This window comes from Pipistrellus hanaki (assembly GCF_964339955.1).
Source record: "Pipistrellus hanaki genome assembly, chromosome: 4".
Classification (NCBI taxonomy): Eukaryota; Metazoa; Chordata; class Mammalia; order Chiroptera; family Vespertilionidae; genus Pipistrellus; species Pipistrellus hanaki.
The window spans coordinates 72,825,281-72,837,363 of NC_140506.1; the positions used below are offsets into that span (position 1 = coordinate 72,825,281).

Here is a 12,083-nt window from a genome sequence, read left to right on the forward strand (position 1 = left end):
CTCCCTTGTGTAGTTTCAAAACCTCTGCAGCAACTTGGATGCTTCCCCTGCTGTGTCCCTATAAATTGGAGCTCCCACTGGCCAATCCTATTGAAATTCATTTTATAGTCCACGTAGTGTACGGTTCTTAACATTTTCACTTCTATCATGTTGGTTGAGGTCTTTATTCTTTTGCTTCTGTCTGCTATTAAGAACTTCCTCCTCCAGCTCTACCTCCAGGCCCCGTCCTCCTCTCCTCCAGCTCTCATTGCTGCTGGCCAGTCTTCCTCCAGCTGCTCTGCCCCCCCCCCCCCCCGCCACCCCTCCCCCTACACACACACACTCAGAAGCACACTGACCTCCGCATTCAGCAGCGCCTCTCTTTCTGGCGCCGTCCCTCTTCTTCCCCTCCAGCTGCACCTGCCTGCCTGCCCCAGGCCTGTTCACTCTGCACCTTTCCTCGTGCTCTGCCCGGAGGCCTGTCCTCCTCTTCCCTGACCTCCATGGCTCAGGAGGGGCTTGCAGATCTAGTCAACCACACGGTTAGAAGTGAATAGCATGACCTTGGGCAAGTCGCTTAGCCTTTCTGTGCAGCAGGCATAAGGGCTCCTGAGTTTGCAATGCAGTGAAGATAAAAGAAGTAGGTAAATTGCGGGGGGTGGCACCTGGGGAAAGTTACCCCTCTCTTCTTCTAAGAAGTCCTTCCTGAGCAGCATCACCATTTCAAGGGATTTCTCTCTCTTTAAACATTTAGAGCACAGAACATTTCCAATTCTCTCTCTCTCTCTCTCTCTCTCTCAGATACACACACACACACACACACACACACACACACGTCTATAGATATAAACTCATGGTATTTTATGTTGCTTAAAGGAATTTTGAGGACTTTTTCTTTTCTTTTTTTTCTTTTTTTGCAAGCAAGGATTATAATGACCATAGGCTTGGACACCTGATCAGTATCTATACTAATAAAAGAGTAATACACAAATTGGTCAGGATGCCCTCACCATAATGATGGAACAGCAGGCTGCGTGGGGCAACCAGGCCAGCAGGGAGGGCAGTTGGCAGCAACCAGGCCACGGGGGGGAGGGGGGCTGTGAGGGGTGACTAGGTAGGCAGGGAGGGGGAGTTGGGGGTGACCAGGCTGGCAGGGGGTGGCAGTTGGGGGTGACCAGGCAGTTGGAGGTGACCAGGTCGGCCACGGGGAGGGCAGTTAGGGGTGATCAGATCAGCAGGCAGAGGCGGTTAGAGGTGACCAGTCTGGCAAGGGGCAGTTAGGAGAGATCAGGCAGGCAGGCAGGTGAGCTGTTAGGAGCCAGCAGTTACAGATTGTGAGAAGGATGTCCAACTGCCAGTTTAGATCTGATCCCTGGGTTCAGGCCTAAACTGGCCATCAGACATCCCCCGAGGTGTCATAGATTGGAAACCCCCCTCCCCCATGCATGAATTTCTATAGTCCTATATAATTAAAGCCTAATATGCTCAGTGTCCAGTTGTCCATTCAACCAATCAAAGCATAATATGTTAATGATATGCTAAGGCCACTCAACTGCTTGCTATGATGTGCACTGACCACCAGGGGGCAGACGTTCTGACCAGTAGGTTAGCTTGCTGCTGGGGTCTGACCTATCTGGATTGAGCAAGATCAACCAGACATGCCCTGGAGCCCTCTTATGGTCCCTCCCCAGCTGGCCAACCTCCCGAGTCCCTCCCTGGCCTTGATCATGCACCATTGGGGTCCTTTGGCCTGGCCTCTGCCCTCTCGCAATCCAGGACCCCTTGGGGGATGTCGGAGAGCCAGTTTCAGCCAGTTTCAGCCCAATGGCAGAACCATCAGTCACTATAACGCACACTGACCACCAGGGGCAGACGCTCAACGCAGGAGCTGCCCCCTGGTGGTCAGTGTGCTTCCACAGGGGAGTGCTGCTCAGCCAGAAGCCTGGTTCATGGCTGGTGAGCACAGTGGTGGTGGCAGGAGCCTCTCCCACCTCCACCAGTGCTAACCCATCAGTCAGACATCCCCGAGGGCTCCCGTACTGAGAGGGCGCAGGCCAGGCTGAGGGGACCCACCGCCAGTGCACGAATTTTGTGCACCGGGCCTCTAGTAAACAAATATATGTGTAGTAATTCTAAATCCCACACATCACAGGTCCTCCCTCAAGGCCCTGACGTGGTTCCCAGCATTTCCCGCCAACATGAGTTTGCTCTTCCTTCTCTCAGCCTGTATTACTGATTCTACCAACCACCCTGGAACTTGACCACATCCAGTCCAGCACCTTGCTGGATTTAGGTCTCTTGTTGCCATTTTACATGTTTATGGCCCTTCTAATTTTTTATGGAATGCAGGCAATCTTTAAACACTCAACAAAGGTGGTGACTTTGCCTAGAGCTCTGTCTGCAGCCAGGCCCCCCCTCCTTGTCCTGGGCCAGGGGAGGAACATAGCTTAAACCTCTGTAAATCACCCAAGGAAATCTGAAGGAAAGTGAATGGCCTGGCTTGAAGCAGAAGCTGAGAAAGGGCCAAGTAGAGATTTGTTAAAAGGAAGCTGGAAGCACTTTGCCTCACGAACTGCCTCACTGGGAGGTATTTGGGGAATAAATGTTTTTACTTCTCTCATGCAACATCTCACATGAGATTCCTTCTCAGTAGAGCCCCGCATCAGGTGCTGCAGGGAAGAGGGCAGGAAGCACCCGCACTCTCCTAGTCCTCGGGAGGACCCCCTGTGGCAGGGAAAGGACCCTGTGTTCGTCTCCTGGGCTGCCGCAACAAGTGACCACGAATAGGGTGGTTGAAAACAACAAAAAATGTATTCGCTGACTGTTCTGGTGGCTAGAAGTTCAAAACCAAGGTATCAGCAGGGCCGTGCTCCCTCTGCAGGCTCCAAGGAAGAACCCTCCGGTGCCTTTCCTGGTTTCTGGTGACTGTAGTCATCCCTGGTGCCCCTTGGCCTGTAAACACGGCACTCCCATCGGTGCCTCCAGCTTCACATGGTCTTCTCCCTGTGTGTCTCTGTGTCCCTGAGACTCCACATAGCCTTTAGAAATTATTACTTTATTTTCCAATTACAGTTTGCATTCAATATGATTTTATATTCACATGTCCTGCCTATGAGGACACTGGTCATATTGGATTTGGGGCCCACCTAACACAGTATGACCTCATCTTAACTAATTACAGCTGCAAAGACCCTATTTCCAAATGAAATCGTGTTCATAGGTACTGGGGGATTTGCACTTTAACATATCTTTTCGGGGGGGGGGGGGTCAGGGGGGGAACACAGTTAAACCCACAACAGAGCTTATGCTGTTAAAGAGATAAGTATGGTAGGGAGAAAAGACATGTGGAATAGTGGACTTAACACGTCTAAACATTATATAAACCAGATATAAAAGAACATATCTTGGTAAAGCCTAGAAATAACCTATTTTATATAACATAAACACATATATGTACATATGTATGTACTTTTTTTTTTTTTTTTCAGATAAAGACTCAAATGCAAAAAACAAACAATAAAACACTTAGAAGAAAATGTAAGAGTCTGCCCGGGGTGGAAAAAGCCTTAAATGAATAGAGAAGTGATAAAAGATAAGGCGGACATAATTAACTATGTAAGGCAATCAGCAATCATGACATATAAGTCCAGGAAATACAAATTAAAAGTAGAGATGAAATGTCACTACACCCGTCAGACTAGCAAAACGACAAGAAGCAATAACCCCCGTTGTAGCTGGGGGTGCTTTTGTACATGCTCAGTGGAAAGGTGGGTTGTTAGAGCTTTTTTAGAAAGCAGTTTGGATCCTGATTAGAATGACTGCAGCAAAGCTTTTTTGTTTTGATATAGTAGGGAAATGTGAACAAACCTAACCATTTGATAATATTAAGGATTAAGGTATGATCATAATGTTATGGTTATTTTTTTAGAGGTTTTTGTGTGTGTGTTTTTTCCCCTTAAAGGGTCATATTGAATATTTACTATTAAAATGATAGAATTCCTGGGAGTTTACTTCAGATAATCCAGGGAGCAAGGGGATCAGTGGCTGATGGTATAAAGTCAGGGTCAACACACTATAGCACAGCCAAATCCAGACCACCACCTGGCTTTTAAATAAGGTTTTATTGAAATGCAGTCACACTCGTTTAGTTACATTTTGTTGGTATCACTGAGGCTGCTTTTGTGCTGCAGCAGCAGAGTTGAACAGGAGACCATGTGGCCTGCAAAGCCCAAAATATTCACGTACCAACCTGCTCTACAGAAAACCTTTGTCGTCCCTCACCCATAAAGAAGTGTGTTTGGCTAAAAGTTTGTCATGGTTGATGCTGGGACTGGTGATATGAGGGCTTGTTAGACTAGTCTTCATACTTATCTGTGCTTGGACTTTTCTTTAAAAACTAAAGAAACACACAGTAATCTCATTCCTAGAAATCTGACCCTTGGAAATAAAAGCATCAATTAGTAAGGATATGTGTGAAAGAATGTTTACTACAATGGTTTATAGTGTAAAAACAAAAAACTGGAAATAAATTGCCTTCCAACATGGGAATACTTGTATAAATCACATCCACCCACACCATGGACTATGATGTTGTCTTTTTAAAGAATGAAGTAGAGTGTTGCCATTCCACTTGGTGAATTTTTCATGAGATATTTTCCAGTGAGAAAAGCAAAATATTGGAAAATCTGTATGAGACAGTCTGATTTTTGTGGAACAGGGTCAAAATTAACCTCTTCTGGTATGTGGGCATGAATGTGTGTATGTGTGTGTGTGATATACATAACAGATCGTTAACATAGGTTGGGAGGAATGACATCTGTGGAAGGGGAGCAAAGCAAAACAGAAAAAAGGAAAAATCTATACTTAAAAAACAGCCTACATGATATGATTGTATGTGTTTCTTTCTTTCTTTTTTTTTTTAATATAGCTTATTGATTTTTTACAGAGAGGAAGGAAGAAGGATTCCTTTCCTTCCTCTCTGTAAAAAATTAACCTCTTCTGGTATGCAGGCATGAGGGATAGAGAGTTAAAAACATCGATGAGAGGGAAACATCGATCAGCTGCCTCCTGCACACCCTCTATTGGGGCTGTGCCCGCAACCAAGGTACATGCTCTTGACTGGAATCGAACCTGGGACCCTTCAGTCCACGGGCCGACGCTCTATCCACTGAGCCAAACTGGTTAGGGCTATATGTGTTTCTTACGTTATATTCACATGTATATGTGCTTTGCTCAATTAAGAGTTATGATTTTTTTCTAAACTGGAAAGTTGTATGTATGTTAATGTCCTCTGATGTGAGGAAATAAAAGGGAATTTGGTTACAAGTTGGAAATTACCCAAGAGTGGAAAAGAGTGACCTGGGCCAGCAAAGGGAGACTCTTGTGGAAGGTTCTAGTGATGCGAGAGGGGCGGGTGGGTGCTTTTGAGCCACAGTCGCTCCCTGATCTCAGCGCCTCTTCCTCCTGCTCCCAGAGAAATAATGTTTCCCTGGGGGATGAGAAAGCATCCCTTTGTGCAGGCTTTAATTGCCACGCTGCTGTGCCAAGCAAATGAGTGGCAGGCAGGCGCAGCAGCTGGGCACAGCCAATGCCAGGCAGCAAAGCCCGCTGCCTTAGGACAGCCCGGGCCAGCTGGCCTGGGAGCACTGCCCACCTCTGCCCTCCACTCCCAACCCCCAAGGGTCTGAGGAAAGGAGAGAAGAGTCATTAGAGGGAGAGAAAGGGGTGGCCCCTGGGAGGGTCTCAGCCACTCTCAGAAGCTCATTCATCTCCTCCCCTCTCCTTCCCCTCCCTCTTGTTTTTCAGACTGTCAGCATCAATAAGGCCATTAATACGCAGGAAGTGGCTGTAAAGGAAAAACACGCCAGAAATATCCTTTTGGATGCTGCTTGGAAGACCGGCCCTGAGAGCAGGGCTGGATTGTGGGTGCTGAGGTCAGGGTGAGGAGTCCTTGCTCAGCTGTGGGAGAGGGAACCCCCACACAGGCCAGGGCCCTGCAGGGTTTGAGCAGTGTGGGGGGAGCAGCAGCTGGCCCCAGAGACCAAGGCTCGTCAGGGTGGAAGGCACCAACGAGGCATCTAGGCCAGTCCTCAGGCTTACCAAGATCCCACCCCCCTCCCGGCCTCCAGCTTTCCAGAAGTGCCAAGTCCTTTGAAGTTGCTTTCTTCCTCAGGGCACCGTCAAAGCACTCCAGGTCCTGCCCTCTGCCTGTAGGGCCACACTGACCACCCCTTTGGGGACATGATCATCTCCCCTTTTCTGACCTCAACAGCCAAACAAAGGTCCTCGCTACAGTGGTTGGCCTTAAGCCAACGCAGGGGTCCACCCTAAGGCAGAAGGGGGAAAGACAGGGACCTCGAGGTGGTGAGGGAACCAGTGACAGTGGTTTCACCACGCTGAGCTAGCAGAGGCCCTGGGACACCACCGTCGTGGGTCCGTGGCTTTGGAGGGAAGTGCAGGCAGCACTCTGGGTCCCTGGGGATCTGCCCCTGACGTGCAGAGTCCAGGAGCTGAAGGCCCGAGTCCTCAGAGGCCGAAGGAGGGGCTGCCTGTGGGGCTGAGCCTCTGAGTGTGTCAGGGGCAGAGCAGGGCACTGGGCAGAGCAAGTGCAGGCTCGGCTTCTGTCTGGGATGGCAGCTCCTCTCTGCCTGGGCTGGTCGTGGTGGCTGCACCTCAGCCCCTGGGAGAGACTAGCTTAGACGCCAACGCCGGCAGGCCCCCAGGAACGGTTGCTAACAGTGTGTACTGCTCTTCAGCGGGAAGATACTTTGGTTGGCATCAGGGCTTTGCTCTGTGGTGGGGGCTATAGCGGGAGCCTGCCTGACAGTGAGCCAGCTGGATCTTATCCTCTTAGCCCCAGAAGGGCATAGACCCCTTGCTTTACTGAGTCGTGAAAACCAAACCAAGAAAAGCCCAATTGATTTTCTCAGAATTATCTAGTCCTGACTCGTACCGGTCAAGGATTTGTGATCGGTCTGGTGCAAGATTGAAGTCAGACAGAGAGACAGTTGTCATAGGCTGGCGTACTCCTCTGGATGGGGAATTGGCATAGAGAGGACCAGGCCTGCCGTGGCAGGGCCGTGCCATACCCCTCCAGGGCGGTCACGGGGGTGAAGAAGGAATGCTGGAGGAAGAGTCCCGGATCCCACCTCTAGCTTGCTCTGGACCCTGTGGGGCCTCCTCATCTGTCATTGAAAGAGTTGGTTGAAGAAGATTTCAAAGGTCTCATGTCCCAGCTCTATGCATCTCTTGGAATCTCAGTTTCTGAGTGGTGGATAAATAAAGAGCAGCAGCCACCTGATGCTTCTATAATACTTCAGAAATGCTGGTCAGACATCTGTTTATCCAGGTGCCTCACTGGCAAACAGGCCACTTCCCTAACCTCCACCACCTTGGGAGGGCTGGGGACTGATTCTTATTTTTCTTTATATCCCTGAGTGCCTTTTACAGTTCCTGACACACAATGGGTCACACATTAAAATGCTTATGAAGTCAAAGAAGGACACAGAGGTCTTCTTGCTTCTTTCAAAGTAAGAGCGTCCAGCTAGCTCCACTCCTGCCTCTGCCTCGGCACACTGCTCTCGGGTCAGGCACCACAGTCAGGGAGAAGCAGGGGTCGGCAGACTCATGAATCAACAGAGCTAAATGACAACAGTACAACGAATGAAATTCCTTTTGAGAGCCGAACACCGACTTCCGCGCATGGGCCACGAAGTTTCAATCGCACTGTACGTGCACACCCGCACGTGGTATTTTGTGGAAGAGCCACACTCAAGGGGCCAAAGAGCCGCATGTGGCTCACGAGCTGCAGTTTGCCAACCATGGGTGTGAGGAGTCATCGCATGAGAGGGAGGGGTGCTGCCCATCTCTCTTACCCCCTTGTAGCCTGAGGGGCTGTGTTTTAGGTGGAAATATAAGTCATTTCAGAAATCCCTCCAAGACAAATATCTGATTTCAGCTTCCGGACCCAAAAGTTCTATTATATTTTCAAGCCCACCCCTCTCAAAACGCAGGTTTCCCTGTAGGGAAGGAACTTTAGGGTCCCGTCTAGCTCAGAAGCAAAACCACATGTGTCTGGGTGAATCATATAGTTGGTGACCCGAGGCAAGTCGTTCTGTCCTAAATGGCGCCATGCTTCTTACCTGAGCCTTGATAAAGAACTTGAAATTCGGAGGGAAGAGCTGTCCTGGAGTTTGATGGTGCCCATTTATTGGATGTGTGTGGCCTGTTTAGACAATCACAGGAGAAATGTGGGCATCCTTTACTCGCCCCCAAATGGGCTCACTGATTGCAGAGTCTGGAGTGCTAACTTAAACGCATGTGAACCCAGACGCGCATTTATCACACTCATCTCGTGTCAGGTGGCCGCTGGGGAGTGGGGACTGTTGGGAACTGGCTCTTGGGAGGGAGTGGCTGGCTCTAGGATTTGACCTACAGGGAGCTGAAGGTGTTAAGAGATGAAGGCACCCCCGAACAGGCCAGGAATGTTTTCGGAGGAGTTGGGATGTCAGAGTCATTTTAAGTTTAGAGAAAAGACATTTGAACGAAGACTGCTGCTTTCAGGGCAAGAGCAGAGAACCTGAGAGGGAGGAGTCAGGTGCTGCTGGGGGAGGAGCCAACCAAATTATCTTCCCGCTGAAGGCAAACTGCAGCCACTGCTGGCCCAGAGAGCACGTGTGCAAATTAGAAAGACGCCCCTCCCCAAAGACATTGCCATCTCTGGGGGAATTGTCTGATAGAGTGGATTTTATTAGAATGGGACACTCTCTTGGCATCTGTCAAAAAACTGCACAGGACTCTGGTGTGTTCGTTATAGGGAGTGTCCCCTCCTAGGGAGTGCCGCTGTGCCCCGGACAGCTGCACAGGCCTCTGTTGCAGGCTCCACCCCAAAGACGGGCTGGCTGCCTGAGGCAGGGACCGCGCTTTGTTTTCCATGACCCTCCTCACCGTGCATCCTGGGCACCCACCATGAGAAAGGGGCACAGACCTTTTGGTCTGTCGTCAACCGGCTGCCCCTCTCCAGCAACGCTGTGCTCTGCTGGAAGTTCTGCCACGTGTTCCACAAACTCCTCCGAGATGGACACCCACACGTGAGTGCCTGGGGCTGCAAGGGATGGGCCATGAGGCCAGGGACTGTGCGGGGGAAGTGATTGCCTGGGCGCTGTCCGCTCCGGCACTGAGGGTGCAGCTGCCCCTTTCTTCCGGCCTTCTGCTTACTGGCCTGAGGTGGGGTTGTCTCTCTCTGATCAGCCTCTCCATCCCTGAGAACCATCTTTTACCATCCTCTGCCTCCTCTCTTCTCACAAGTTGTTCTCTTTCCTCCCCAGGTCCTGAAGGACTCTCTGAGATACAAAAACGAATTGAGTGACATGAGCAGGATGTGGGTGAGTTTGGAGATTTGTACAAGGACTACTTGTGCCTCATTCTCCTTCCCCAGAGACCACAGAACAAGGACTGTGGAACTGAACAAACTCATCTCTTTCCACTTCTTTTAAGATCTCTCTCATGTGCATCACCAAGGGGTCAAGGGTACCCCCAAATAGTACCATGATACCCGCAGTGATCTCTGGAAGCTGTAGAGGTCTGGGAGCTTTTTCTGCCAGTGGAACCTTATGTCACAATGTTCTCCAGGCTTTGGGATCCCCCGGCCGTGACACTGCCACAGTTCCCACCTCTTTCTGTTTTTTTACTGGTCCTTTTGGGGTCACAATACATTGAGAACTAGTATTTTCACTTCTTAATGCCAGTGCATATATATATATATATATATATATATATATATATATATATATATATATATATATATATACACATACTTATTTCAGAGAGGAAGAGAGAGATAGAAACGTCAATGATAAGAGGGGATCATTGATTTGCTGCCTCCTGCTCGTTGGACTAAGCCTGCAACCCAGGCATGTGCCCTTGACCGGAATCAAACCTGGAATCTTTGGGTCCATTGGCTGACGCTTTATCCACTGAGCCAAACCAGCTAGTGCAATGCCAGTGCCTTTTCTTTTCTGCCTAGGGATTCTCAGGGTGAGGGAGGAGGTAGCTGACAATATCAGTCAATTGAAAAGTCTTTTTATGCCGAAACCGGTTTGGCTCAGTGGTAGAGCGTCAGTCTGCGGACTGAAAGGTCCCAGGTTCGATTCCGGTCAAGGGCATGTACCTAGGTTGCGGGCACATCCCCAGTAGGGGGTGTGCAAGAGGCAGCTGGTCGGTGTTTCTAGCTCTCTATATCTCTTCCTTTCTCTCTGTAAAAAATCAATAAAATATATTTTTTTAAAAAGTGTTTTTATGCATGCACTAGATTCTTTAAAAAAAAAAATATATATATATATATATATATATATATATAAACATATATATATATTTCTTTATTCATTTTTAAAAATAGATTCTTATATTCAAAGAGTATGTGTATGGATAGGGGGCAATCTGCAATTTGAAGAATCTCCCAGGTTGAGCCTGAGAGATTTGTTCCTTTGCCCCCATTGGTTGAGAACTACTACTGTAGCTCTCCCCTTTAAATTCTCTGTCTGCACTCACAAAGTGTTAGCGATTGTGTAGTCCAGTCTTCCCATACAGATGAGTGGCCACAGGCCCAGACAGGAAGCTGCTTTTCTTAGTCATAAAGCTAGTTCAGCTGAACAGAGCTGAGAGCCGTCCCCCAGACTCCCAGCTGGATGCTGGAGAGCTTTCCGTTGTGTCCCTCACATGGAGGGCTTAGGCCGTTTCCCGCTTTTGTTAGAAATTGCCTGGTATGTCCTTTTCTATCCTTTTACTTTTGACTTTTCTACATTCTTATGTTTTAAAAATATATCGCTTGGAAATAGCAATTAGTTGGATTTCGTTGTTGATTTATTAAAGATGGCTTTTAACTGTGTGGTTGTTCCATTTACATTTATTATAAAGCGTGATATGTTTAGATTTACATTTCAGTCTTATTCTGTGCTCTTTGTTCCATCTGGTCTGTTTCTATTTCTCCCACCTTGTCTTCAGTTGGGTTGATTATTTTTTCTCATTCCATTTTTCCCTAATTGCTAGTTGGGAGATTAAAAATCATCTGTTTTTAATGTGTTGTTTTTTGGTATATTTTCTAATACTTATAAAATGCATGTTTATTTTATCAAAGTCTAAAATTCATATCTTTATCTGTTTCCTGTATAATACAATAACCTCAGAATATTTAATTCCATTCACACCTCAACTTGTATGTTATTGTCATGTATTTTCATCTTGTTTCTTTTTAAACCTTATCAGGTATTTTATTTTGTTTTATTCTGATTTCCTAATTTCTTCTTAAATCTTTTATCTGAGAACACTTTTTTTCTGTCTAAATTATTTCCTTTAGAACTTCCTTTAGTGAAAGTTTGCTTTTGGCCAACAACCATTTTTGCTTGTTTGAAAATGTCTCTATTTCACCCTCATTCATGGAACATATTTTCTCTGGGTTTAGAATTTTTGTATGACAGTTATTTTATATCACCACATGGAAGATATTATTCAGGATATCCTTCCACTGACTTCTGGCTTTCATCATTTTCATGAAGTCTGCTGTCAGACTCATCATTGTCTTTTCAAAGCTAATCTGTCTTTTTTATCTGGCCATTTTAAAGATATTAGTACATGTCTATGTGTGATTCTTTGGACTTCTTAAATCTATCAGTCAGCATCTTTCATCAGTTATGAAAAATTCTCATTGTCTCTTCAAATATTGCCTCTGCTGTACATTCTGTCTTTTCCTCTGAGACTTTGGTTAGAGTATGTTAAACTTTTTTCACTTGATCATCCATCTCACTTTAAACCACTATTTTATTTAAACCACTATTTCTACCTCTTTGTCTCTATGCTTCATTCTGGATAATTTCATTAAATCTGGCTTTCAGTTTACTTGTTCTCTCTTCAGCTGGCTCTAATCTGATTGGCCCTGCATAAATTTTGAAACAGTCTCTTATTTATTTAGACAAATTAAACAGTGATTTCGTAAATCATGTTTAATATTTTCATTATCTAAAGCCCTTAAGAGACCTGTTTCTGGCATCTGTTGTTTTTTGTGAATTTTGCTCATAGCATGTAGTTTCTTTCTGGGTTTAGTTATTTCT

The 12,083-nt window shown here is 47.0% G+C and overlaps 1 protein-coding gene across 2 annotated transcripts in view; it reads left to right on the forward strand.

Moving 5' to 3' along the window:
* Positions 1-12,083, forward strand: part of HIP1 (huntingtin interacting protein 1) — a 139,238-nt gene that overhangs the window by 86,131 nt on the left and 41,024 nt on the right. For both annotated transcript variants that reach the window (XM_084881508.1, XM_084881509.1), the window contains exons 2-4: positions 5,785-5,848; positions 8,926-9,068; positions 9,306-9,362. In XM_084881508.1, coding sequence (XP_084737634.1) covers positions 5,785-5,848; positions 8,926-9,068; positions 9,306-9,362 — 264 coding nt within the window. The remainder of the gene's footprint in view (positions 1-5,784; positions 5,849-8,925; positions 9,069-9,305; positions 9,363-12,083) is intronic.